Source organism: Hyaena hyaena, unplaced genomic scaffold (assembly GCF_003009895.1).
Source record: "Hyaena hyaena isolate Hyena2069 unplaced genomic scaffold, ASM300989v1 scaffold_428, whole genome shotgun sequence".
Classification (NCBI taxonomy): domain Eukaryota; kingdom Metazoa; phylum Chordata; class Mammalia; order Carnivora; family Hyaenidae; genus Hyaena; species Hyaena hyaena.
This window is the reverse complement of record NW_024081062.1, coordinates 1,445,540-1,470,241: the sequence shown is the minus strand read 5'-3', so window position 1 is coordinate 1,470,241 and position 24,702 is coordinate 1,445,540. Positions and strand designations below refer to the sequence as shown.

The following is a 24,702-nucleotide window of genomic DNA, read 5'->3' as shown; positions in this document are numbered from 1 at the left end:
TTTTGTTCTTCTATTCGACTTTTTACATCCCTTGTCAAATTCAATGAAAAATCCTACTGTGATTTTGTTAAGATATATGACATGTGGACCAATTTGTAAACAATTACTGTCTTCATGATGATGAGTCCTCCAACTCATACAAATGTTGAGTCCCTCCATTTACTTAGGTCTACTCTGTAATACCTTTCTTTTTGTTAATGTTTATTTATTTTTGAGGGAGAGAGAGAGCATGAGCAGGGGAGGGGCAAAGAGAGAGGGAAACACAGAATCTGAAGCAGGCTCCAGGCTCTGAGCTGTCAGCACAGAGCCTGATGCAGGGCTTGAACCCACAAGCTGTGAGATCATGACCTGAGTCAAAGTCGGACGCTTCACCGACTGAGCCACCCAGGTGCCCCTCTTTAGTACCTTTCTAATGCTTTATACTTACTCCATAAAAATATTAAGCAGATTTTGTTAGATCTTTTCCTCTAAGTACCTTATGCATATTTATTTATTTATTTATTTATTTAATTTATTTATTTTGAGAGACAGAGAGAAAGCGTGAACAGGGGAGGGGCAGAGAGAGAGGGAAAGAGAGAATCCCAAGCAGGCCCTGCAATGTCAGCACAGAGCCTGACGCGGGGCTCGAACTCACAAGCTATGAGATCATGACCTGAGCCAAAGTCAGATGCTTAACCAACTGAGCCACCCAGGCGCCACTTTATGCCTATTTCTACTATTCTATATGGCATCTTCTATAGTACTTGTGTCTGAACTGCTTATACAGCTTAAGGAATGTCATTAACTTTTGTAGGTCAACTTTGTGTCTGACAGTATTGTACATTCTTGTAAATTCTAACAGTTTTTCTATATTCTTTGGTGTTTTTCATGTAGACAATTACATCATCCAGGGATAACGACAGTTTTGTTCCTTCCTTTACAATCCTTATTCTTTTTATTTCTGTGGCAATCATGCAAAGAATCCTCCACTGATAGGAGACGAACATGACAGACAGATCCTGTTTTTTAAATTCTGAAGTGTTGGGACTATTAGTTACTGCAGAATAGCCCTGCTAATTCTGACTAAGAAGAATGTCTCTTTCTTGCTTCTTGTGCTGACTAAGACATTTGGTAAAATGTTAAATAGAAGTGTTGCCACCCAGGATCCTTCTTTTGTCCTGATTTCAAACAGAATGCTTTCAACATGTCACAATAGAGTATGATGTTTGCTATATTTTTTTTTAGATGCCCCTATCAGCTTAAGGAAGTACCATAGTCCTATGTGGCAGAGGGTTCTTATCAGGAATGTTTGTTGCATTTTATTGACTACTTTTTCTTTCTCGTTAAAAAAATTTTTTTAAGTTTATTCATTTATTTTGAGAGGGACAGAGAGAGTGCGAGCCAGGGAGGGGCAGAGAGAGAGAATCCCATGTAGGCTCTGCAGAGTCAGTGCAGAGCCCGACATGGGGCTTGAACTCACAAAGCCATGAGATCATGACTGGAGCTGAAATCAAGCGAGACACTTAACTGACTGAGCCACCCAGGTGCCCTTCTCGACTACCTTTTCTGTATTGATTAACCGTATGTTCTCTTCTCTTTTAAACTGTTAAGCAGGGGCACCTGGGTGGCTCAGTTGGTTAAGCGTCCAACTTTGGCTCAGGTCATGATTTCACGGTTCATGGGTTTGAGCCCTGCATTGGGTTCTGTACTGGCAGCTCAGAACCTGGAGCCTGCTTCAGATTCTGTGTCTCCCTCTCTCTCTGCCCCTGCCCCGCTCATGTTCTGTCTCTCTCTGTCTTAATAACAAATAAACTACAAAAGATTTTTTAAAAACTGTTAAGTGAGGGGGCGCCTGGGTGGCTTAGTCGGTTAAGCGTCCGACTTTCGCTTAGGTCGTGATCTCACGGTTCATGGGTTCGAGCCCCACGTCGGGCTCTGTGCTGACTGCCAGCCCAGAGCCTGGAGCCTGTTTCAGAGTCTGTGACTCCCTCTCTCTCTGACCCTCCCTGCTCACTCTGTCTCTCTCTCTCTCCTAGAAATAAATAAAAACATTAAAAATTAAAAAAAAAAACTGTTAAGTGATTATTTATACAGTAGTCGCCCTCTTTATCCACAGGGTATATGTTCCAAAATCCCAGCAGATGCCTGAAACCATAGATGGTACTGAACTCTATACTATGTTTTATCCTATACATACACACTTATGATAAAGTGTATAAATCAGACACAGTAAGAGAAAAACAACTAATAGTCAAATAGGTCAATTATAATAACATACTATAACAACAGTTATGTGAATGTGGCCTCTGTCTCAAAATATCTTATTACACTGTGCTCACCCTTCCTGTGATGATGTGAGATGACACAATGCCTACACAAGGCAATGGAGGAAGGGGAATGACATAGGCATGATGATGTAATGTTAGGCCACTGCTGACCTCATGTCAGAAGGAGGATCATCTTGCTTCCAGACGTGTTTGATGGCAAGTAACTGAAACCATAGAAAACAAACTCAGATTAGTGGGGAACAACTGTAGTAGTTGTTTCTTTTTTCCCCAATGTGTGAGCCAACCTTGCATTTCTGGAATAAATGAAAGTGGGTCATGATTATTATCTTTTTTGTACATCCTAAGATTCTGTTTGCTCTTGTTTTGTTTAGGATTTTTGCAACTGTCATCATGAGACGGACTCTTTATTTTCCTGCCTGTCCCTGTTCTTTCTAGTCTTTATTTTCTCTTTGTCTCTTCTCTCTTCTGTGTAAAAGACTGAATTTTCTCTTCCTGGATCATTGGGCTAGAATTTGCCAGTGAAACCATGTGAGCCTGGTGTCTCCTTTTAGGGAAGACTTTTACGTACCAATTCAAGATTTTCCTTCCTTGTTTTGACAAACAAGTCATAGTCACCTCTAATATTCTTTGTATTTACATCTCTCTTTGTTCCTTCATCCCTCTTGCTGTTTGTCAATTTTATTAGTCTTTTCAAATAAAGAGCTTCTAGCTTCCTTGATTGTCTATGTTGCATCTTTCTTTACTGTTTATTTTTTTTCTCTAATCTTTATTATTTCCCTCCATCTACTTTCTTTCTTTGGATTCTTTCTTTCTCTAATTATTTTGTATGTTGGATGTTCAACCTGTTGTTATCCTTTCTTCTGTTTTTTTTCTTTTTTTCGTTTTGAGAGAGAGAACACGTGCAGGCTCTAGTGGGGGAGGGGCAAGGAGAGAGAATCCTACGCAGGCTTCACGTTCAGCATGGAGCCTGATGCAGGGTTCAATCTCAAAACACGAGATCATGACACAAGCTAAAATCAAAAGTCAGATGCACAACCAACTGAGCCACCCAGGAGCCCCTGCTCTAATAAGAGTATGAAAGAATATCCATTTCTTTCTAAATATATTTTCTCTTGTTTATTTTTGAGAGACAGAAAGAGACAGAGCACGAGCAGGGGAGGGGCAGAGAGAGAGAGAGACAGACAGAATCCAAAGCAGGCTCCTGGCTCTGAGCTGTTAGCACTCAGGGCTCAAATCCACCAACTGTGAGATCATGACTCGAGCCAAAGTCGATGCTCAACTGACTGAGCTACCCAGGTGCCCCTTTAACTATATTTTTTATTTGCATCCTCCACATTTTGCTTTTCAGCATTTTTGTTCTCATTTTAATTTCCACTATGATTTCATCTCTGAAATTATTAGATTATTTTAAAATATGTTTTTAGATTTCCAACTATTTGAAAGGAATACTCTTTTTCATAGGATTGAGTGTAGACAAACTTCCCTATCTGTCCATTACCTCGACTATGTAAATTGTGTTGCTCAAATTTATATTTATACTGTCTTGTTTATCTCCATAACCTAAGGATTACTGCCAATGTGTGAAAATCTTCCACTGTGGTAAGATGTGATTTCTCCCTATAAAGAGGTTTACTTTCTGATGACATTTGCCTCCATATTTTGAAGCTATGCTGTTAGGCATATGCAAGTTTGGCTTTGTGACATGCTCTCGATTAATCAAACCTTTATCATTATGCGGTTACCCTTTAATCTCTTCTGATGCTTTTTGCCCTAGAGTCTTTTTTTCTGCCTTAAAATCTATTTTGGCTAATATTAGTACAGCTATGTGATATTTTTCATATATATTTTTCCTTTTTTTACCTGTATCTTTGGATTTAGGGTATGCCACTTGAAAAGAACAAGCAGCTGGAGTTTTAAAGTTATAGCAATTGGGGTAAATGGCTGGCTCAGTTGGTTGAGCATCCAACTCTTGATTTCTCCTGGCCATGGGTTCAAGCCCTGAGTCAAGCTCTACACTGAGCGTGCAGCCTGCTTAAGATTCTCTCTCTTGAGGCACCTGGGTGGCTTAGTCGGTTAAGAATCTAACTCTTGATTTAGCTCAGGTCGTGATCTCACAGTTCATGGTGGGATTGAGCTCCACATTGGACTCTGTACTGACAGCACAGAACCTGCTTCGAATTCTCTCCCTCTTCCTCTCTCTGCCCTTCCTTCCCACTCAAAATAAATAAAAATTAAAAAAAAAAACCAAAAACATTCTGGGCACCTGGGTGGCTCAGTCAGTTAAAGCATCCAACTTTGGCTCAGGTCATGATCGCATAGCTCATAAGTTTGAGCCCAATGTGGGTTCTGTGCTGACAGCTCAGAGCCTGGATTCTCTGTCTCCCTCTCTCTCTGCCCCTCCCCTGATTGCACTCTGTCTCTCTCTTTCTCAAAAATAAACAAACACTAAAAACACAATCTTCCCTCTCTCTGCATCTGCCCCTCTCCCCTGCTCACACACACACTCTCTCTAAAACATAAAAATAAAATAAAATAAGTTAAATTAAGTTTAATTTAACTTAAAAATAAATAAAATAAAATTGTAGGAATTGTAATTACTGACACATATGGATTAGGTTTTACCACTTTCTGTGCACCTTTGACTTATCTTCCCACCTCCTCCTTGTCTTTTTTCCTCTTTTCTTTACTTCTTACGGGTTAATAGATCCCGAATTCCATATCTCCCTCCACTTCTTGCAAGTCACCCTGGCAATTTCAACATGGATATTTAAGTTAACTTAAGTTAAATCTTTCAAACTTTGGCACATTTATACAACTGAATATTCTACATCAATTGAAAATGACATTTCCAGAGGATATTTTATGGCACATGAAAAGATTCATGTGGAAAAATATGGAAGCATGTATATATAGTTATGTATAGATAGAAAGATACATACAGTTGACTCTCATTATTTAACATGTTTTATCCATGAAGTCATCCTGAACGCAGAATTAGCAAATGCCACTGCTGCCGAGGGAAATACAGGGGTAAGTTCCTTGCAAGCCTCTCACCACATTTGCATCGAGCAGCCCATACATAGCCTTGCACTGAGCATGTTTCTGTTCAAAGACACTGTATTTAATATATAGTGTTCTTCCCATAACATTGAACTCCTAGCCAGCAGCACCATGACTCATGTCTGAGTGCAGCTTATCTAACACATATTTTCTCCTGAGGGCACATCGCAGCCTTCATGTGCTCAGGAACTGCCACACTGTGCTTGGAGCCACATTCAGCAGGGAACTCAGCCTGCTATTTCATCATGCTGAATAGACGACCAAAAAGGACAGTTGTTCACAAGATGGGAATGAAACGAAAAGGCAAGGTGTCCCTTAGCTCAACCTCTGCTGGGAACAAAAAGTCACTTTGAGTGACTCAATTTTTTTTTAATTTTTTAACGTTTATTTATTTTTGAGAGAAAGAGGGAGAACAGGGGAGGGGCAGAGACAGAGGGAGACACAGAATCTGAAACAGGCTCCAGGCTCCGAGCTGTCAGCACAGAGCCCAACGTGGGGCTCGAACCACGAACTGTGAGATCATGGCTGAAGTCGGATGCTTAACTGACTGAGCCACCCAGGGGCCCCACGTGACTCAAAATTTTTCCACTCTGCACATATCCATGAAGGACAGTGAGTGACAGTGACATGAGTAGTGATTTTGGATTACAAATACGTCTTTAGGAAGCAGACAGATTCACAAATACAGAATCCATGAATAATGACATCAGCTGTGTGCGGGAGTTTGCAGATACATACATACTTATATATGTACATCATATTAAATGACATCTTTGAGTGTATAGAAAAAAGACCAGAAGGACACACCTCAAAGCATTGCTATTTATGGATGGTTTTGAGGTTTCAACATTTTCCAGATTATCTTCAATGATGATCGATGAACTGACTCCATGTTCCAGAAGTTATTGACAGAAAGACTGAGTATGGTCCTTGTGTTTTTCCCAGCCGTGTTTCAGTGACAAGACTAACAACCTGGAGGCTTACGTGAAATGGTTCAACAGATTGTGCTACCTCGTGGCGACCGAGATCTGCATGGTGCGTAGAAAGCAGGGGGACGTGACCTGGCTTAGCCAAAGGTGGGGGGCCCTGGGAGGGAACCAGAAGGGCATCTGAGCCTGTCCATGTCCAAGCCCCGGACCAGGCTGGGCACCTCCCTGGGACACCAGGTGTCACCACACAGCTTGCCTGCAGTGACATTTCCCTCTGGATAGAGCCTGGCACGTCTCCACTGGACCCTGATGGAGGGTGTCAGAGATGGATTGCCAAAGGAGTCAGATCTGCCAAGTGGCTCTGCTTCCCCTGTCTCCATCTATCTGCCTTGGGTGGCCTGGCCCTCCCCCATGCTGTGTTGGCTCTCTCAGGATGTAGAGTAGAAGTGCCCCAACCTTTAAGAACTGGGAGATTGTACACGCAAAGCTCAGGTCGCCAGCTTCTCCCAGAAAGCAGGAAGACTTGTCAACACTGAGCCGGGCGCCCTTGTCACCAAGTCACAGTCCCTCGGGGCCAGACCCTGCCAGCCCTCCTCTCGTCTTTAGAGGAGTCCCTTCCAGGCCCCCTCTTACCGACAGGTGAAGCCCCGGGCCACTGGTGTCAGGGAAGGAAAGACTGAAGGCAGCACAGGTGCCAGGTTGGGCTCTCCAGAAGCAAATACTAGATGGAAACTGGGGTAACAGAGAAAGGGGCAGAGGCAGCGCTGCTCAAAGGGAGGAGCTGTCCTGTGATGTGCAGCCTTGGGAGTGCTCCCTGTTGGGTGCCCACAGTGGCTGAAACGCTTGGTCTCCATTCCCCACCTTGCTCGGCCCAGGTGGGACGGGAAGGACCTTGGGTGGGAGGCTTTCTGAACGGGGTTTGGACAGCACCTCTCCTGCCTCCTGGTGGCAGCCAAGACCACTGCTGCACATACGGCAAAATCCGTATGGGAAGAACACAGGGTAGGGCTCCACGGGCCCCACCTGCTTCCTGCACTTGCATCACTGGCCTGGCAGCTCAGGTGGCCGTTTTTATGTGGGCAAAGCTGGACTGAGCCCTCCCGGGAGTCGGGCCACTAGTGCCTCAGCCCAGGACAGGCCAGGGGATGACATTGTTTGGAGCCATCAGAGAAGTGAAGGTCTCAAGCACTTGGCCACAAGCTGGAGGTGAGGTCATGCAGTCTGTCAACAGGAAGCAGTGGAGGGGCTGGTCCTGGGACAGCGCTTGGGTCAGTGTGGCCCCAGTGTGGGGAGAGCAAGCTCGATGCACAGGGACAGGCGAGGGAGCCATGGAGGATGCCGGAGCTGGGCCTCGGGGAGGAGCAGTGTCTTGGACGGGGAGCCCATCAGCACTATGGATGCCCTGTGGCATCCTGCCAGCACCCCCCAGCCCTGCCGGGCCCCCCAACCCCCAGCCCTCCGTGGCAGTGGGCTCTGCCGGCTCTGCTGAGGACATGTGGAGATCCGAGTTCCCCGGTGGCAGACTGCCCGGCATCAAGCATCTCCACCGTGAACTGGGTTGAAAGAACACTGATGAGGGACTGGCCTAGTGATGGGGTGGGGACATGTCACCACTGAGGCTCAGATGCCTTGTCCCCAGCCGGCCAAGAAGAAGCAGAGGGCCCAGGTGGTGGAGTTCTTCATCGACGTGGCCCGTTAGTGCTTCAACATTGGCAACTTCAACTCCCTGATGGCCATTATCTGTGAGTAGGCCAGCCAGGCCTGGGCCCTGGGGAGTGTCCCCAGACGCACATGCACACAGGTGGGGTGCAAGCCAGGGTGCTCCTCTGAGCAAGATCGGTGCTGCTGACCCCATGCTCCCCTGCCCCACAGGTCCTGGAGACATGCCCCCTTTGAGGTTTTCCTTCCCAGGGTGCTCGGTGAGGGCTGTGGTGTGTCCCCAGAACCAGGGACAGTGGGGGCCCAGAGCAGACCCTGGTCACCGTGTGGGGCCAGTTTGGTGGGGACTGGGACAGGGGCCTGTGCACACACAAACCAGGCTGGCCCGGACACAGTGTACCCAGCACCCACCCACGCCCATCGGGCCCATTTGCAGCAGCCTTAACCTTGGTCAGGTGGCCATGTGGGACCACCCCCAGGCCTCCCGCCCCAGGGAAATAAGCAGACTGTGCAGCCCAGAGACATTCCCCTAGCTCCACCCTCCCTCTTCCAGCCGGCATGAACATGAGCCCTGTCTCCAGGCTGAAGAAGACCTGGGCCAAAGTGAAGACGGCCAAGTTTTTCATCCTCGAGGTGAGCAAGGCTGCCCGGCTGCCGGCTGGCACTGGCCGGCCCTGGGACACAGCTCCCCCACATGCCTCCCTGTCTCCTTCCAGCACCAGATGGACCCAACAGGGAATTTCTGCAACTACAGGACAGCCCTGCGAGGGGCAGCGCACCGCTCCCTGACCGCCCACAGCAGCCGGGAGAAGGTAGGTCAGAGGCTTGCCCGGCCTTTAGGGCTCCTCCCTACTCCTTCCCACTCCCTACCTTGGCGCAGTGGGCTGTATCAGAGAGCCTGGATGCCGACTCCAAGCTCACTGGGTCCAACACCCTGCCCTTCTACAACATCCGTATAGGCAGCTGTGTTCCTTGCATGCGTCCAATTTGGGGAACTCACCACCTTACAGGAGAGATAAGCCCATGGCAGCTCTAACCGGTAGGAAGAGCTCCCTTATGGGGCTGGGGTTGTCCTCCCTGGAGGACCACACAGAGTGAGACTCCTTCTTCCACCCACCAGTCCTTCAGTGCCCCCAGATCCCCTTTCCCCTCCCTCCTAACTCAACAGCCCAGGCCTGCCCCACCAAACTCAGTCTCCAGTCCCCTCCCCATTGCATCTCTTTGGTCCCTGAACAGTGTGATTTGTCTGAGTCCCTTCTGTTTCAGATCAAATCATTCACAAGTACATAGAATCTTACACCTCCTTACTCTAAATGCAATACCTTCATTAATATAGCTTCAGATCACATCCACGGATTTGGCAATGACTGAACCAAGCTTCTCGCTCACTAAAACCACCTTTTCACGGGTTCTGTTCTTATACATTTGCATTTGGGGGGCCTCGTGATCCTGATGAATTGTTTTTGTCTCCCAAATTCTCCTGGTGGCCTCGATTACAAGAAACTGGGCCCTGGGATTGCAGGGAGCCTCTGGCTTAAAACCTGTCTCCAGCCCAATGATTAGAGTGATCATATCCATGGGGAGGAAACACGAAGACCTTTTCCGCCTGGTCTCCTGGCAGGAATATTGGTACAATTAGGTCTCTGCTGTGATTTTGGGGGGTCTGTTTCCAGCTTGAGAACAAGCTGCTGTTCTTGAAATTCAAAGTCACTGTGGAATTGGATGGGATGGGTACCAGGGGTTAAGTCTGGGGAGAAGCCAAGACCTGCACACTTATGCCACCAGCAGGCCCTCCTGGGCCCCCACACCCCACCTAGGGGTGGTGGGGGTGTTCACAGACCCTGGCCCCACGGATGGCCATGTCTTATCCAGCTGGCCTTTCCTGTTCAGGCTGCGAGCCCTTCAGCCGCTCTTGGTCCGAGGAGGGCTGATGCTGGGAAGCAGCATTCAATGGGACAGGACCTCAAAATTCCGGGAAGGCAAGCCTGTCCCCCAGGAGCTAGGAAGCTGCAAAACCAGAGAGACAGGGACAGAGATCGTGCCTCACTGAACACCTACCATGTGAGGGCCACTTGACTCTGTCCCTCCCCTCCATTGAATTCTGATGACTACTTATGAAGTGGATTCTAACAGTACCATTTCCCAGATTAGAAGACTGAGTCTCAGTGAGGAGACCTCACTTGTCCAGTCTCACAGCAAGTTGGCGGCAGAGCTGGGAATCAGCCTCTCCAGTACACCACCAGGCTGCCTTTTATTCCCAGAGAGCAGGTGCTGGGTGGCAGTCACTGGGGTCCTGTGTCAGACCCAGGAGTGAGGGCGTATAGAGTTGGCTGCCGCATTTGGTCTGGGATGTCAAAACGGCACAGGCGCCCTGCACTGTTTTTCTTCCATCCGTGCTCACCAGGAGGCCGTGGGGTGGACAGTGATGTCTGTTCCTGCACGCTGAGCCCTCTCCCAGCTCTGGGGTGTGGGGACGCTGTGGTTTAGGTCTGGGGCTCAAGGTGGGTGATTTACAGAGCTGTGCGTTTCATTTCGCTGCATTCTCCTCGAACTTCCAAAGAGATATGGATCATCGGCTGGGCCCAAGGAAGGTGCTTCATAAATGGATGGGAGATTGGAGGATGGATGGATGGATGGATGGATGGACAGAAGGAATGAAGGATATTTGCAGATGCTCTCGCAGTTCCTCACTGCTACAGCTGAAATTTTGAGGCCAGGAGGTCTCAGTGGTCATGACATTCTATGTTTTCTTCCCACCTCTGCCCTTCCCTGTTCCCATCTCTGTGATGGGGCCCACTCCACACAGCCTTCCCTGATGGCACTGCTTAGCTCCAGAAAATAAGGGCAGTGGATCACAGTCAGTCCACGGGGGCAGGAAGACCAGCCAGGATGCTAAAACCTGATGGGATGGGCCCACGTGGGCAGGCAGAAATGGTGAGAAGTTCTCAGAAAATGCTACCTCTTTGGGGATCAGCTCCAATGCCCACCCTCTAGGAAGCCTGCACAGAGTCCCTGAGGACCGCTCTGTCTACAGAGTCCCGCTGCCCTTAATCCTCTCCCTGTCCTGGCACATCTCCCCATTCCAACCCAACCCTGAGCCTGGGGCTCAGCAGCCATGATGGGAGGTGGAAGGGAGATGCACAGAGACCACCCTGCCTCCTGGCACAGGGAGGAAACAGGCAGGACAGGGGCTAGTCCTGCCTCTGCTACTTACTGCTGTGTGAGTTTCTGCGAGGTGCCTAACCTCTCTGGGTCTCGGCTTCCTTGTCTGTAAGTTGGGGTAATAGAACCCTGCGTACGGAACTTGCTGAGGATGAAACTCGATCCCCGTGCTTGTATAGCTTGGCACAGCAGAGCCCTCCAGCCTGCCACTGATGCCCCTGTGACAAGGCGTGAGTGGAGGGCTCTCTGGGGGGTCACAAATGGGACCTAAACCCAGTCTGTAGGTAGCAAGGACTTCTGGGAAAAGGCTCCACTACACTGTATGTGTCTGACGTACCCTCAGTCTTCCCCAAGCCCCAGCACCCAGCGCAGTGAAGACCTGAGCAAATGTCTAAGGAGTCGACATAAATCTAAGGTGACTAGTTTGTCCCAGTTTCCCTGGGATGGCTCCAGTTTTAGCACTGAAACTGCATCTCATGTAACCCCTCAGTCCTGGACAAACCAGGCAATTCATCTCCCTGCTAAATCTGGCTCTGGTCAGCGTTCACTCACTGGGTGACCTTGGGCCATGCCCTGCCACTCTGTGGGCCTCAGTTTCCTGTCTGCCCTGCCCCGCTGGGCCATCCACACATCTGTACTGTGCAGAGTGGTCATGCCCAGGTCCTGACCTCAAAGCTTTTATCAGCTTGGATAAGGGGTGAGCCAGAAATTCCAGGGCCCGGTGCTGGGTCCCACGGGTGACAGGCTGGAGGCTGTTCCTGGCCGGACTAGCAGCACATGCCCAGCAACGGAGACTGCTTAGAACAACAGAAATGTTGGGGCGCCCGAGGGCTCAGTCAGTTAAGCATCTGACTCTTGATCTCAGCTCAGGTCTTGATTTTGGGGTCATGAATTCAAGCCCTGTGTTGGACTCTGTGCTGGGTGTGAAACCTACTTAAAAAAGAAAAAGAGAATCTAGGGTGCCTGGGTGGCTCAGTCAGTTAAGTGTCCGACTTTGGCTCAGGTTGTGATCTCACGGTTCATGGGTTTGAGCCCCGCGTCGGGCTCTGTGCTGACAGCAAGCCTGCTTCAGAGTCTGTCTCCCTCTCTCTCTGCCCCTCCCCAACTCATGGCCTATCTCTCTCAAAAATAAATACACATTAAAGAGTGTTTGAAAAAAGAACAACAGAAACATTATCTCCCCAGATGCCAAAATCAAGGTAGTCTGAGCCGTGCTACCTCCAGAGGGAGCACCCTTCCTTGCCCTCCCAGCTTCCGACAGCCCAGGGGGGGCCTTGGCCAGTGGCCACATCATTCCTATCTCTGCCTCTGTCTTCCCACGGCTCTCTTTCCTCTGTGTGTCCAAATTTCCCTCTTTTCACAAGGACGTTAGTCCCTGGAGGAGAGCTCATTCTATCCCGTATGACCTCATCTTAACTCGATTCTGTCTGCAAAGACTATCTCCAAATTAGGTCCCATTCACAGGCACCAGGGCTTAGGACTCAAATATATCTTTTGGGGGGACACAGTCCAACCCACAGCAGCAGAGTGCACCCAGCCAGCTCCCCTCGGGTCTCCTGAGCTGTCAGCAGTGGGTGTCCCTTCCCTAGGGGCACAGCAGTGGGCATGTGCAGAGCAGGGAGGGAGAAACAAGACATCCAGCAGTGAGACACAGAGACCCCCACCCTGCTCAGGCTGGGCTCCAAAGTCTGTCCTTTCAGGCATCAAGAAAGGCATAAAATGACAAATCATGAAATATGTATTTTTAAAAGTAGGCCACAGAATTTCACAACAGATGACTCACTGTCCATACGTATTTCATGGTAAGCTCGGCACGCACCTGAATTCCTCCTGGTGCACTTGAACCAAGAGATCTGTGGACCCCTGGATTGTGAGGGGTCTGGGGGGAACTGCCACCAGCCTCTCCCAATGGGCAGTGGAAGAAATGTTCAAGGGGCATGGAGACCGTGCATCTTTCATTCAGCCCCAACACGGAGGGGGTGGGGGGAGTGGTGCCGTATACAGTAGGTGCTCAGCACTGGAGTCTGATGGGGCCAGGGAGGAAAGAGTCTAGCCCCAGGGTAAAGGGGCCTGTGCTTCCTGCTGACTGAGGGCTGACCTGCACCCTCTCCCTTCCAGATCGTCATTCCCTTCTTCAGCCTACTCATCAAGGACATCTACTTCCTGAACGAGGGCTGTGCCAACCGTCTCCCCAACGGACACGTCAACTTTGAGGTAGGGTCCAGGGGCCCCTGACAATCAAAGCCCCCAGGGCAGGGGTGCTGGACTAATGGGGGACAGTTCACAAGACATTACGGTGGAATTGTCGGAGTCTCCCCAGCCCACCCCACCCCTTCCACAGGAGGAGATTGAGGCTCATGCAGGTGTTGGTCCCCCACTGCCCACCACAGGTGAGGCAGACTCATTTTTAGCCCTGGAAGAGCCCCAGGCTGTGAGAAAGCCCCACGGACCCACAGTGACAATGAGCAAGGTGCTATGACCTGCATAGGGCACAGAACATGTGTCAGGGGAGGCCTCCTGCAGGAGGGGCCCTGGGCACAGGAGGAGGTGGGCAAGTAGTGTGGGCAGGAGGAGAGGAAGATTTCCGCTCCCTCTGAGGACACTCACTGCCATCAGCTCAAGTGTCCCCCACCTCCAGGAAGCTCCCCTTGACCTCCCAGACAGAGGGAGGCCTGTACTCAGTGGACCGGCATTCCTTGGTCACAGCTCTCCAGTCCCTGAGCTCCTTAGAAGCAAAGACAGGCTGACCACCCCCCCCACCCCCCCGCATGGGATCACCCAGCACACATGTCTCAAGGTGGCTGGTGGGCTAGGTACGGTGGGGGCCGAGGCCCGGGAGCCCTGAGAGCCCTGGGTAGTGACAGCAAGTGGTCACTGAGTCAGACAGACAAAACAAGCCAAGCATCAGGGGCAGCCCCCAAATCTGCAGGAAGGAGGAGGCTCTTCTCCCTAGGAGGGCTGGCCCACCCTGTGCTGGCCCCACCCAGCCTCCAACACCAAGGGGCAGTCAGTTCTGGGCTGGGCCCCTGCTCTATCTGAACCTCAGTCTCCCCCTCTGTAAAAGGGGACTCTGGCACAGAGCCCACCAAGGGCTCTGTAAGTACAGCGCCCCCTACTGATGGGGCTACCACCCAATGCCCAGTCCTTTTGGCCTTGAGCTGCCTCTGCTGTGGGGCCTCACACAGAGATCCCTGCAGACCTTCCCAGGCTGGCTGCAGCCTTGGTTAGCCCTGAGGGCTTGTGTAGCAGGCAGAAGTCCACCCCAGCAGGCGGCCTGGGCGCCCGTCCCCAGGGCAGTCCAGGCTGGAGGTGACGCGGAGGAGACTGGGCTTGGGTAAGATTGCATGGGGGCCCAGGAGGCCGAGATCACAGTCTCCAGGTGACCCCACACGTACCAGCTGTGGAAAGCTCTGTATCGCTCCCTTCTTGAACTGGCCCTCAGATCTGAGACGGAGGGATGGAAGGGAAGGCTCCAAAGTGTTCCTGTGGCCACAGGGGGCTGGAGCCGGCCACCGGGACTGATGAAAGATGCCACAGAGTGTTGTGCCCACCAGGTCATGACTTGGTGCTACAATTTATTTAAAACGCTTCTTTAAATCAGCACAGATTTTTTTCATTTAAATGAATGTATTTAAATTTTACTTAAATAAAATTCTGCTCTAAGTGGATTCACTTAAATCTTCCTTAAATATATTTATTTAAATTTATTTGCATCATTCTCTAGATAAACAAACCTGCAGGGATAATCACAGAAAAGAATGAAACTAGAGTAACATTCGCCTCTCCTGCATGTGCTGCCTGCCAATGACCTGACCTTAGATGCTCTCCCCCCAGATTCTGCAGAGGGAACGAAGAGATGTGGGAACACCCAGGTTGCCCGAGGAGGGGTGGGGTCTGTCATTTACTGCCCAGTGCTCTGCCCTGCCCTTCCCAGTAGTGGGCCCCCAGGGACAGATGAGTGAGACTGGCCCTCTCTCACAGGTGACCTCCAGACACCGGGGGGGGGGGGGGGGGCCCCATTTCGTATCTCTATGACCCTGGCAGAAATTTCTGGAGCTGGCCAAGCAGGTTGGAGAGTTCATCACATGGAAACAAGTGGAGTGTCCCTTTGAGCAAGACCCCAGCATCACCCACTACCTGCACACCGCCCCCATCTTCAGCGAGGATGGTAAGGTGGCCCCATGGGCTCTGTCACCCCCAGCTCTGGGACTCTCGGGTGGTTTCCCAGTCTCATCTTCATATGGGGCTCCTCCTGCGAGCGGGACGCACCACACCCATGTTTGCTGGATGTGAGAGGGAGCAGAGAAGGCTGTGTCCCGTGGCTGAGCTCCAGACAGGGCCCGAGGAGCTGCAGGCTGGGGACCCTGGAGGTTCAGGCTTCCCCTTGGACACAGAGGGCTATGTTGGGCATCATAAATTGAAAACATCTGGCCCGTGTTCTCACTGGTAACGTATATAAGTAGAACAACTCTCCCAGTGCTCACATAGGGAAGGCGGAGCCCTGGGCTCCCTGTGGGTCTTTCCACAGCTGGGTGGTGTGCATGTCTGCATGTCTGTGTGAGTGCCTGCATGCACGCGCACATGTGTGTGTGCATGTGTGTGTGTGTGTGTGTGTGTGAGATGAAGCATCTTTGCTCACAGTCCCATTAGTGTCTGTGCCCTCCGGTAAATCAGCATTCCCATCTGATCATTTATCAAATGTGACAAATTTGCTTGTGAATTTGCTAAGCAAGCATAACCCAGGAAGAGAAAGTGCTGGAAGCAAGTGGTCATCTGGTCCTGAGTTGATCATCCCAGGGGAGGCAATGTGGCCCCATGGTTGGCTGCTTTCTCGATCCAAGACCCTTAACCTACCCTGGGAGGTCCCCACTCAGTACAAAGGAGGCCTGACTCCTCATCACAGCAAACATTTAAAAAAATTTTTTTTAATATTTATTTATTTTTTGAGAGATGGTAAGACAGAGAGTGAGCAGGGGCGGGGCAGAGACAGAGGGAGACACAGAATCTGAAGCAGGGTCCAGGCTCTGAGCTGTCAGCAAAGAGCCCAACGTGGGGCTTGAATCACAAACTGTGAGATCATGACCTGAGCCAAACCACCCAGGCACCCCCACAGCAAGTGTTTTTTAAAGGGACCCACACCCGTGCCCGGGAGAACTTTTTCTGCCAGAAACAAAAACTTAAGGGAAAAGGATTTTTTAATGATTTTGCTCTTAATTGTTAATACTTTCAAGTTTCCCATTTTATTTGTTACATTTTGGAGTCAGTAACTTTTTTTCCAAGTGTGGGGGCAGGGCAAGGGTGTTCACAGAATCCCTCCCGGCACCAAAAAGCTTCCCGGACTGATGGATAAGCCAGCCTGGGCTGCTCCCATCCCAGCAAGCTGTGTGACCCTAGGCAGATGCCCTCTCTGAGCCTCACCTGCTGCATCTAGCTTGGTGGTTCGAAGCAACACTGATTTATCCTGCAAGGTTAGAGTCCAAAGTCAGTTCCACTGTGCTGACATCAAGGTACTGGCAGAGCTGGTTATTTTTGGAGGCTCTGAGAGGAGGACTATTTCCTGGCCTGTTATGACTTCTACGGGCCACCCATAATCCTTGGCTTGTGGCCCCTTCCTCCATCTTCAAAGCACATCATTCCGACCTCTGCTTCCACCATCACATCATCTTCTCTCTCTGTGGTCAAGTCTCCTTCTGTCTGGCCCTGCAGATAATCCAGGATAATTCCCCATCTCCAGATCCTTAACTTAATCTCATCTGCCCAGTCCCTTTTGGCCATGGAAGCTAACATATTCACATGTCCCAGGGATTAAGATCTGGATACCTCTGGGGACCATTATTTAACTTGTACAACTAGTTACTGTGATAACTGTTGTCATTAGCCAATAGAACTTGGGCAATGAAATGTGTCAAAAGCATATTAGGAAAGGGGGGAGAGAGTTCCGGGCAGGGAGAGGAGTGAGAGAAGGGCATTTCTCTTCTTTTTTTTTTTGAAAGAGACAGAGAGAGAGAGGGCTCAAACAGAGGATGGGGCAGAGGGAGAGAGAATCTTAAGTAGGCTCAATGCCCAGTATAAAGCCCAATACGGGGCTCCATCTCACAACTGTGAGATCATGACCTGAGCCAAAATCAAGAGTTGGAGGCTTAACCAACTAAGCTACCCAGGTGCCCCAAGAGAAGGGCATTTTATTCACTCCTTCAGCCAATGGTATATCTAGAGAGCCTGTTGTGTGTGAGGCAGTGATTCTACCATGAGTATACAGCAAAAAAACCTAGCCCTTATGAAATGCCCTTAGAAAGGAGCATCTTCCGGGGCGCCTGGGTGGCTTAGTCGGTTAAGCGTCCGACTTTCGCTTAGGTCATGATCTCGCGGTTCGTGGGTTCGAGCCCCGCGTCGGGCTCTGTGCTGACTGCCAGCTCAGAGCCTGGAGCCTGTTTTGGAGTCTGTGTCTCCCTCTCTCTCTGACCCTCCCCTGCTCACGCTGTCTCTCTCTCTCTCCTAGAAATAAATAAAAAATATTTAAAAAAAAAAAAAAAAAAAGAAAGGAGCATCTTCCAGGGGTGCCTGAATGGTTCAGTCAATTAAGTGTCCAACTCTGGATTTTGGCTCAGGTAATGATCTCACGAATCATAGGACTGAGCACTGTGTTAGGCTCTGCACTGACATCATGGAGACTGCTTGGGATTCTCTCTCTCCCTCTCTCTCTGCCCTTCCCCCCACTCGCACTATGTCTCTCTCTCAAAATAAATAAATAAACTTAAACAAAACAAAAAAGAAAGGAGCTCCTCTAGTGACCCTCTCTTCCTCCTCTCCCTTCCCCCTACCAAAAAATGATAAGAATAATAACTGGAGAAAGCAAGAGAAGGAACCTAAGCTATATTGAGCCCCAACTGGGTCAGTCACAGCCTCTGACAAAGTCCTGCCCTGCATTCAGCTCCAGACTTCCCATGGCAGGATCCGACTAGCAGTCCAGTCAGCCTTGAGGCTCCCTGAAACATGCAACAATATAGACAGTATCAGCAAAGAAACAGAAGAGATAAAGAAGAGCCAAGTGGAAATTATAGAACTGAAAAATATAATAACTAAAGTAAAAAACCAAGTGGATGAGTCAACAGCAGAATGGAAAAGACAAAGAAAAGAACTGATGAGCTAGAAGATAGAACAATAGAAACTAAACGATCTGAACAAAGAGTGTCAGGGACCTATAGGACTCTGACAAAAGATCTAACACTCTTGTCATCAGAGTCTGGGAAGGAAGGGGACAAAATGGGCAGGGTTGAAAAAAATACTCTAAGAAGTAATGGCTGAAAAGTTCCCAGATTTGGAAAAGATGTAAACCTACAGATTCAAAAGCCAAGTGAATCCCAAAGAGGATAAACCCAAAGAAGCCCATACCAAGATACACCATAGTCACATTTCTGAGAACCAAATAAAAAGACACAAATTTTGAAAGCACTGGGAGGGAAATGACACTTTACCTATAGTGGCAGAACAGTTTGGATGACTGTAGATTTTTCATCAGAAACCATGGTGGCCAGAGGCAGCAGCATATTTTTCACATACTGAAAGAGAAAAAGCTGCCAACCCAGAACTGCAGATCCAGTGAAAATATCATTCAGGAATTTACTATAGATAAATCAAAATGGAATTCTAAAAACTGTTCAAGTAACCCACAAGAAGTTGGTTCTTTGAAAAGAATTGTAACTTTGCCATCCTCCAGCAAAGAACCTCTTGACAAAGAAAAAAAAGACAGAAAATGCTAATATGAAGAATAAAATGGAAGATGTCACTATAGCCTCTGCCAATATTGAAAGACTAATAAGAAAATACCGTGAACAACTGTAGACCCATTAATTTGACAAATTAGATGAAACGGACCAATTTCTTAAAGAACACAAACTTCCACAAACTCAGCACAAAATAGATCATTTGAATAGCCCTATAACCATTAAGGAAATTGCATTTGTAATTTTAAAACATCCCAAAAATGAAATTTTTAGGCTGAGACAGTTACACAAGAGAATTCTATTAAACATTTCAGGAAGACTTAATACTGATTTTGCACAATCTTTTTCAAAAAATAGAAGAGGACAGAACTTCCAAATTCATTTTATGAAGCTAGTATTACCCTGACACCAAAACCAGATAAAGGCAGTAAAATAAAGAAAGTAAAGACCAAGATCCCTTGTGAATATAGATGAAAAAATTTCTTAACAAATATTAGCAAATAGAATTTGGCAATATTGAAAAATAGTTACATATCATGACCAAGTTGTATATTCTAGAGATCCAATGCTGTTCAATATTTGAAAATCAATCAGTGCAATCTACTATATTAACAGGCTAACAGAGAAAAATGACTTGATTGTATTAGCTGATACAGAAATGCATTTGACAAATTTCTATACCCATGCATGGGAAAAACTCTCAGAAAAATAAGAATCAAGGGGAATTTATCAATCTGATAAACTGCATCTACAAAAACCTTTACACTAACATCATTTTTTAATGGTGAAAGACTGAATACTTTCTCACTAAGATCAGTAACAAGGCAAGGATATCTACTCTCACCACTTTTGTTCAAGATAGTAATGGAGAGCCAGTTTATGCAATAAGGCAAGAAAAGAAAATAAAGACAGATCAGAAAGGACAAATTAATGCTGCCCCTATTTACAGAAAATGTAAAAATTCCCAAGGAATCTCCCAAACTCCTAGAACTAAGTGGGTTTGGCACAAGTTGCAGAATACAAGAAAAGATGCAAAAATCTATCTTTTTTTTAAAAAATATTTTTATTTATTTCTAGGAGAGAGAGAGAGACAGCGCGAGCAGGGGAGGGTCAGAGAGAGAGGGAGACACAGACTCCGAAATAGGCTCCAGGATCCGAGCTGGCAGTCAGCACAGAGCCCGACGCGGGGCTCGAACCCACGAACCGCGAGATCATGACCTAAGCGAACGTCGGATGCTTAACCGACTAAGCCACCCAGGCACCCCGATGCAAAAATCTATCTTATTTCTATGTGCTAACAATGAATATGTGGACACCATAATTAAAACTACAATACCATCACTCAATATACTCAAAATGACCATGAAATACTTAGGTATAAATCTAACAAAACATGTCCAAGGTTTGCATGCCAAAATCTACATGATGTTAATGAAAGAAATCAAAAAAATCTAAATAAATGGAGAGACATGATGTTCATGAATTGGAAGACTCAACATAGCAAAGATACCCATTCTCCTCCCCAAATTTAGGTACCGATTTAATGCAATTCCCATCAAAATCCAGGATTTTCCTATCAAAAAATGGGATTTTTTTTGCAGATAAAGACACAATTATTCTAAAATGTATATGGGGGGCACCTGGGTGGCTCAGTCAGTTGAGTGTCCGATTTCAGCTCAGGTCATCATCTCATGGTTCATGAGTTCAGGCCCCATGTCAGGCTGTGTGCTGACAGCTCAGAGCCTAGAGCCTGCATTGGATTCTGTGTCTCCCTCTCTTTCTGCCCCTCTCCCACTTGTGCTCTGTCTCTCTCTCAAAAATAAATAAATATTTTAAAAAATAAAATATATACAGGAAGACAAAGAAATTAGAATAGCTGAAACAATTTTGAAAAAGAAGAAGAAAATGGGAGGGATTACTCTCCTCAATATTAAACTTGATATTATACAGCTGCCATAATCAAGGCAGTGTGGTATTGGTAAAACAGATACATGGATCAATGGGACAGAATAGAGAATCCAAGGATAGACCCATACAAATATGCCCAGTGATTTTTTAAAATGTTTATTCATTTTTAAGAGAGAGAGCATGAGCAGGGGCCAGGTAGAGAGCAAGGGGGATAGAAGATCAGAGGCATGCTCTGAGCAGCAAGCTGGATGCGGGGCTCAAACTCATGAACCACGAGATCATGACCTGAGCCCAAGTCAGATGCTCAACTGACTGAGCCACCCGAGTGCCCCACCACACACAGGGATTTTTGACAGTGGTGCAAAAGCAATTGAGTGGAGGAAAGTGAGCCCTTGCAACAAATGGAGCAGGAGCATTTGAACATCTATAAGCCAAAAAATGAATCTCGACCTCACCTTATACAAAAAATACAGAATGAATTGCAGACTCAAATGTAAACTGTAAAACTGCACAACTTTTAGGAAGAATAAAAATAACAGAAAATCTTCAGGATGTAGAACTAGATAACGAATTTCTTATAAAACTAAATATGCACCTACTGTCCAACTCAGCAAATTGTGGCTCCTGGGCGTTTATTTATCCCAGAGAAACAAAGACTCATGTTCACACAAAACCCACACTCCAGTGATTACAGCAGCATAATTCATTCTAGCAAAACACTGGAAGCAACACAGATGTCTTTCAGTGGGGGAGCGGCTAAAAACACTATGGTATATCCATGCCGCAGAGTAGTCGTCAGCAAGAAAAAGGAATGAAGTATTGATTTATACTACCGCTTGGATGAAACCTAGAGAATTACTCTGGGTGAAAAGAGCCCATCCCATATGTTACGTACTGATTTGATTTATATCACATTCTTCTTTTAAAATTATGTATATTTTGAGAAAGACAGAGACCATGAGAGTGAGGGAAGGGCAGAGAGAGAGAGGGAGAGAATCTCAAGCAGGCCCCATGCTGTCAGCACAGACCCCAGCGCAGGGCTCAATCTCACAAGCCCCAAGATCATGACCAGAGCCGAAATCCAGAGTAGGACACTTAATCGACTGAGCCACCCAGGCGGTCCAGTATCACTTTTTTGAAATGACAAAATCTGGACACGAAGAACCTATCAGTGGTGGCCGGAGATTAAGAAAGTGGTGGGGATTAAGAAAGCGGGTGGGCCTTAAAAGGGCAGCTTAAGGGATCCTGGTGGTGAGGAGGGAGAAACTAGGGAAAGGGTACACTGACCTCTCTGTATTAATTAGTTCATACAACTGCATGTGACTCTACAAATTACCTCCCCACAAGTTCAATTTAAGAATAAAAAGCAGGTCAGACTCCAGCGTAGGGCAGGCAGAGCAGGCTATGATCGTAGGCGTAACTGTGTGATTTCACCTTGTTTTCCGACCAGGTCTTTATTTGGCTTCTTATGAAAGTGAGAGCCCAGAGAACCAAACAGAAAAAGAGAGGTGGAAATCTCTAAGGTGAGTCTGTGTGCGAAGGCAGGGGTGAGGACCAGCTCTGGGGAAACGGGTGGGTGCTTCGGGCCATGCCGGCCGAGGGGTTTAGCTGATACCCAGGTCCACCGGAGGGGGCAGGTCAGGCCAGGCTCTTAGGGGTTGGGGCGTGACTCAAGCACTGGGTAGGAGGGAGGCTAGTACTGCAACCCCCACCCCCGGCTGGAGGTTGCCCCTGTGGGCCGTCAGGATGCCAGTCGAGGTCCAGGAAACCCCGGTCCGTATTCTTATGCCAGAAAGTGAGACACCACCTCCTGCCTGATAACACCGCCCAGCGGAGGTCAGGTGGAACCGGAACCCGCAGCAGTGGGCTCTGAGGATGAACCCAGGAGGGGTGTACCGAGCCCCTCTGGGGTGGGAGTCGCCTACCTAGCAGGTGACTCGCTGGAGGGAAGTAAAATCATCACCCCGGGCGTGTTTAAATCTGCAGATCTTCTATTTTGGGGAAGACGTGAGAACGCTGAGCAGGAGGAGGAGGAGGAGGTGGAGGAGGAGGAGGAGGAGGAGGAGGAGGAGGAGGAGGAGGAGGAGGAGGAGGAAGTCAGCCGGAGCCTTCGCAGCCCTGCCTCTGCTGGCCCAGCAGAAAGCAGAGGTGTTGACGCCTCCCTGCTTTGCAAGCCGTGACCCCGCGGCCTGGCGTCCGCCCCAGCGACCACGCGGCACAGGAGACATTCCTCCACCTTCTGTGGAACTTCCGCCCCGGCAGGCCCAGGGGCCTCCTGACACGTGGGCGGCGCGTGCCTCAGGGGCCCTGCCTTCAGGATGGTGGGGGTCACATTGTTGTGACCTCAGCAAGGACAGGGCACCACCCCAGAGGGCCGGGTGACTGCAGTGTCGCTCTCATTGGGTGATGAGTGCCACAGAGCCTGCCCCCCAGTCTGTCACCAGGTGGCCTGGGAGCTTCCGCATCTCCGGCAGACACCCCGCCGCTGACCCCTGCCATTCGATGGACCCTACCCTGCCCCCCATCCCCCACCCCTAGATGGGCTGGTTTCTGCAGCCCACTTCACTCCCTTTCTGGATCCTGCTGGTATCAGGGGATAGCTTTTTGGTGACAGCTGTGACAAGGTCATGGGACAAATTTGAGTCACAAAAATGACACCATGTACAGTACATTGTAAACTCTAGAGTTGGTATAAACATGTTCATACACCCTATACCATGTCCACTTGGTGCTTTTCACTCGTGGGCCCGGCATCAGCTTCTGTTAGGCTGCAGGCCCGTTTCCCAGCTCAGGCCCAGGGACACGGTGGCTTTGGGTCAGGAGGGGGATGTGGTAGCCATTTCCACTCCATAGACCCCATGTCATGCTGACAGGGCCTGGGGAATGGACATCAGCAGCCTTGCATATGACCAGACACCTCTCTTAAGGAGGGGTGGAGGGTGAGATGGGGTTGATGAACTCACATGAGGCTCCTCCCATTACCCCCCAGACCCTCATACACAGTCATGTTTCTGTGCCAGGAAGCAGATGGGCCACGGAGCTGCTGAGCCCCCACCTGGCATGTGACCACGTCACCCAGCCAGAGGTCAGGGTTATAATGTGTACCTTGCACCCAGCCAGGGCCTGCTGTGCCGAGGGGGGTGTGTTTTGGAGTTCACGGACCCACCCTGGCCAGCTCCTGGGCCCCGCTCGGTCCCAGACCTGGTGGCATGGTGGCATGGACTTGGGTCCCATCTGAGGGACAGGCAGAGACAATATAACTCGGGGAAATCTGCCCGGTGAACTGAGGATGTCGGCAAGGCCACAGAAGGCATGAGAACATTAGGGGTGGGCAGGAACTGCTCTTTGCCCAGCCCACCCCTTTTCATCTGAGACCCCAGAAAGGGTGAGTAGTGCAGGGATCAGAGCAGGGATGGGCTTTAGCCGGCAGCTGGGCTCAGCTCCCGCCCTGCCTCAGGCCACATCCAGCCTCTATGGTGCCTTCAAGGAGTCCTGGCTAGAAGCACCTCATCCCCTCGCTCCCTGGTATCCCTGGGCAACAGTAGACAGGACCTTCTGCATGCATCAGCAAGGACCATCCCTGCCTCCTGGCCACACTGAGTCCTGCCCGTCAGAGGCAGGGAGCAAGCGTCACAGAGTTAGTGGCCTCTGGGACACACAATGGCAGGTCCGGGGCTGGTGCCCATGAAGCTCAGGGAGGCCCACTCAGGGTCCAGTCCCCACCCTAGAAGGTTGTGTCCTACTCCAGCCACGGGGAGACAGGATGGTCTGGACCCCAGCCCTTGTCAGTCACCCAGCTCCATCTCCTGGTTTCCGAGTGACTTGCTGCAGGGATCTGTGAGGAAACCCCAGAATCCCAAGCTTTGGCAGAGGCCTCAGGCCCCAGGGTTCCAGCTCTTTCTCCAAAGCCAAGCACCCAAATGCCTCCCAACAGCCATGCCTCCCCATAGCCAAGGCCCACCTCAGTCCCTGCTCTCTCCTGCTCGGAAATGG

At 49.0% G+C, this 24,702-nt stretch overlaps 1 protein-coding gene across 1 annotated transcript in view; it reads left to right on the top strand.

Moving 5' to 3' along the window:
* The window catches only part of RASGEF1C (RasGEF domain family member 1C), a 90,392-nt gene extending 67,638 nt beyond the window's left edge, over positions 1 to 22,754 (top strand). The window contains 8 exon segments of the mRNA XM_039252801.1: positions 6,273 to 6,362; positions 7,896 to 7,998; positions 8,469 to 8,548; positions 8,632 to 8,727; positions 13,196 to 13,291; positions 15,122 to 15,245; positions 22,160 to 22,232; positions 22,696 to 22,754. Coding sequence (XP_039108732.1) covers positions 6,273 to 6,362; positions 7,896 to 7,998; positions 8,469 to 8,548; positions 8,632 to 8,727; positions 13,196 to 13,291; positions 15,122 to 15,245; positions 22,160 to 22,232; positions 22,696 to 22,720 — 687 coding nt within the window. The 3' untranslated portion in view covers positions 22,721 to 22,754.
* Positions 22,755 to 24,702: the final 1,948 nt, after the last annotated feature.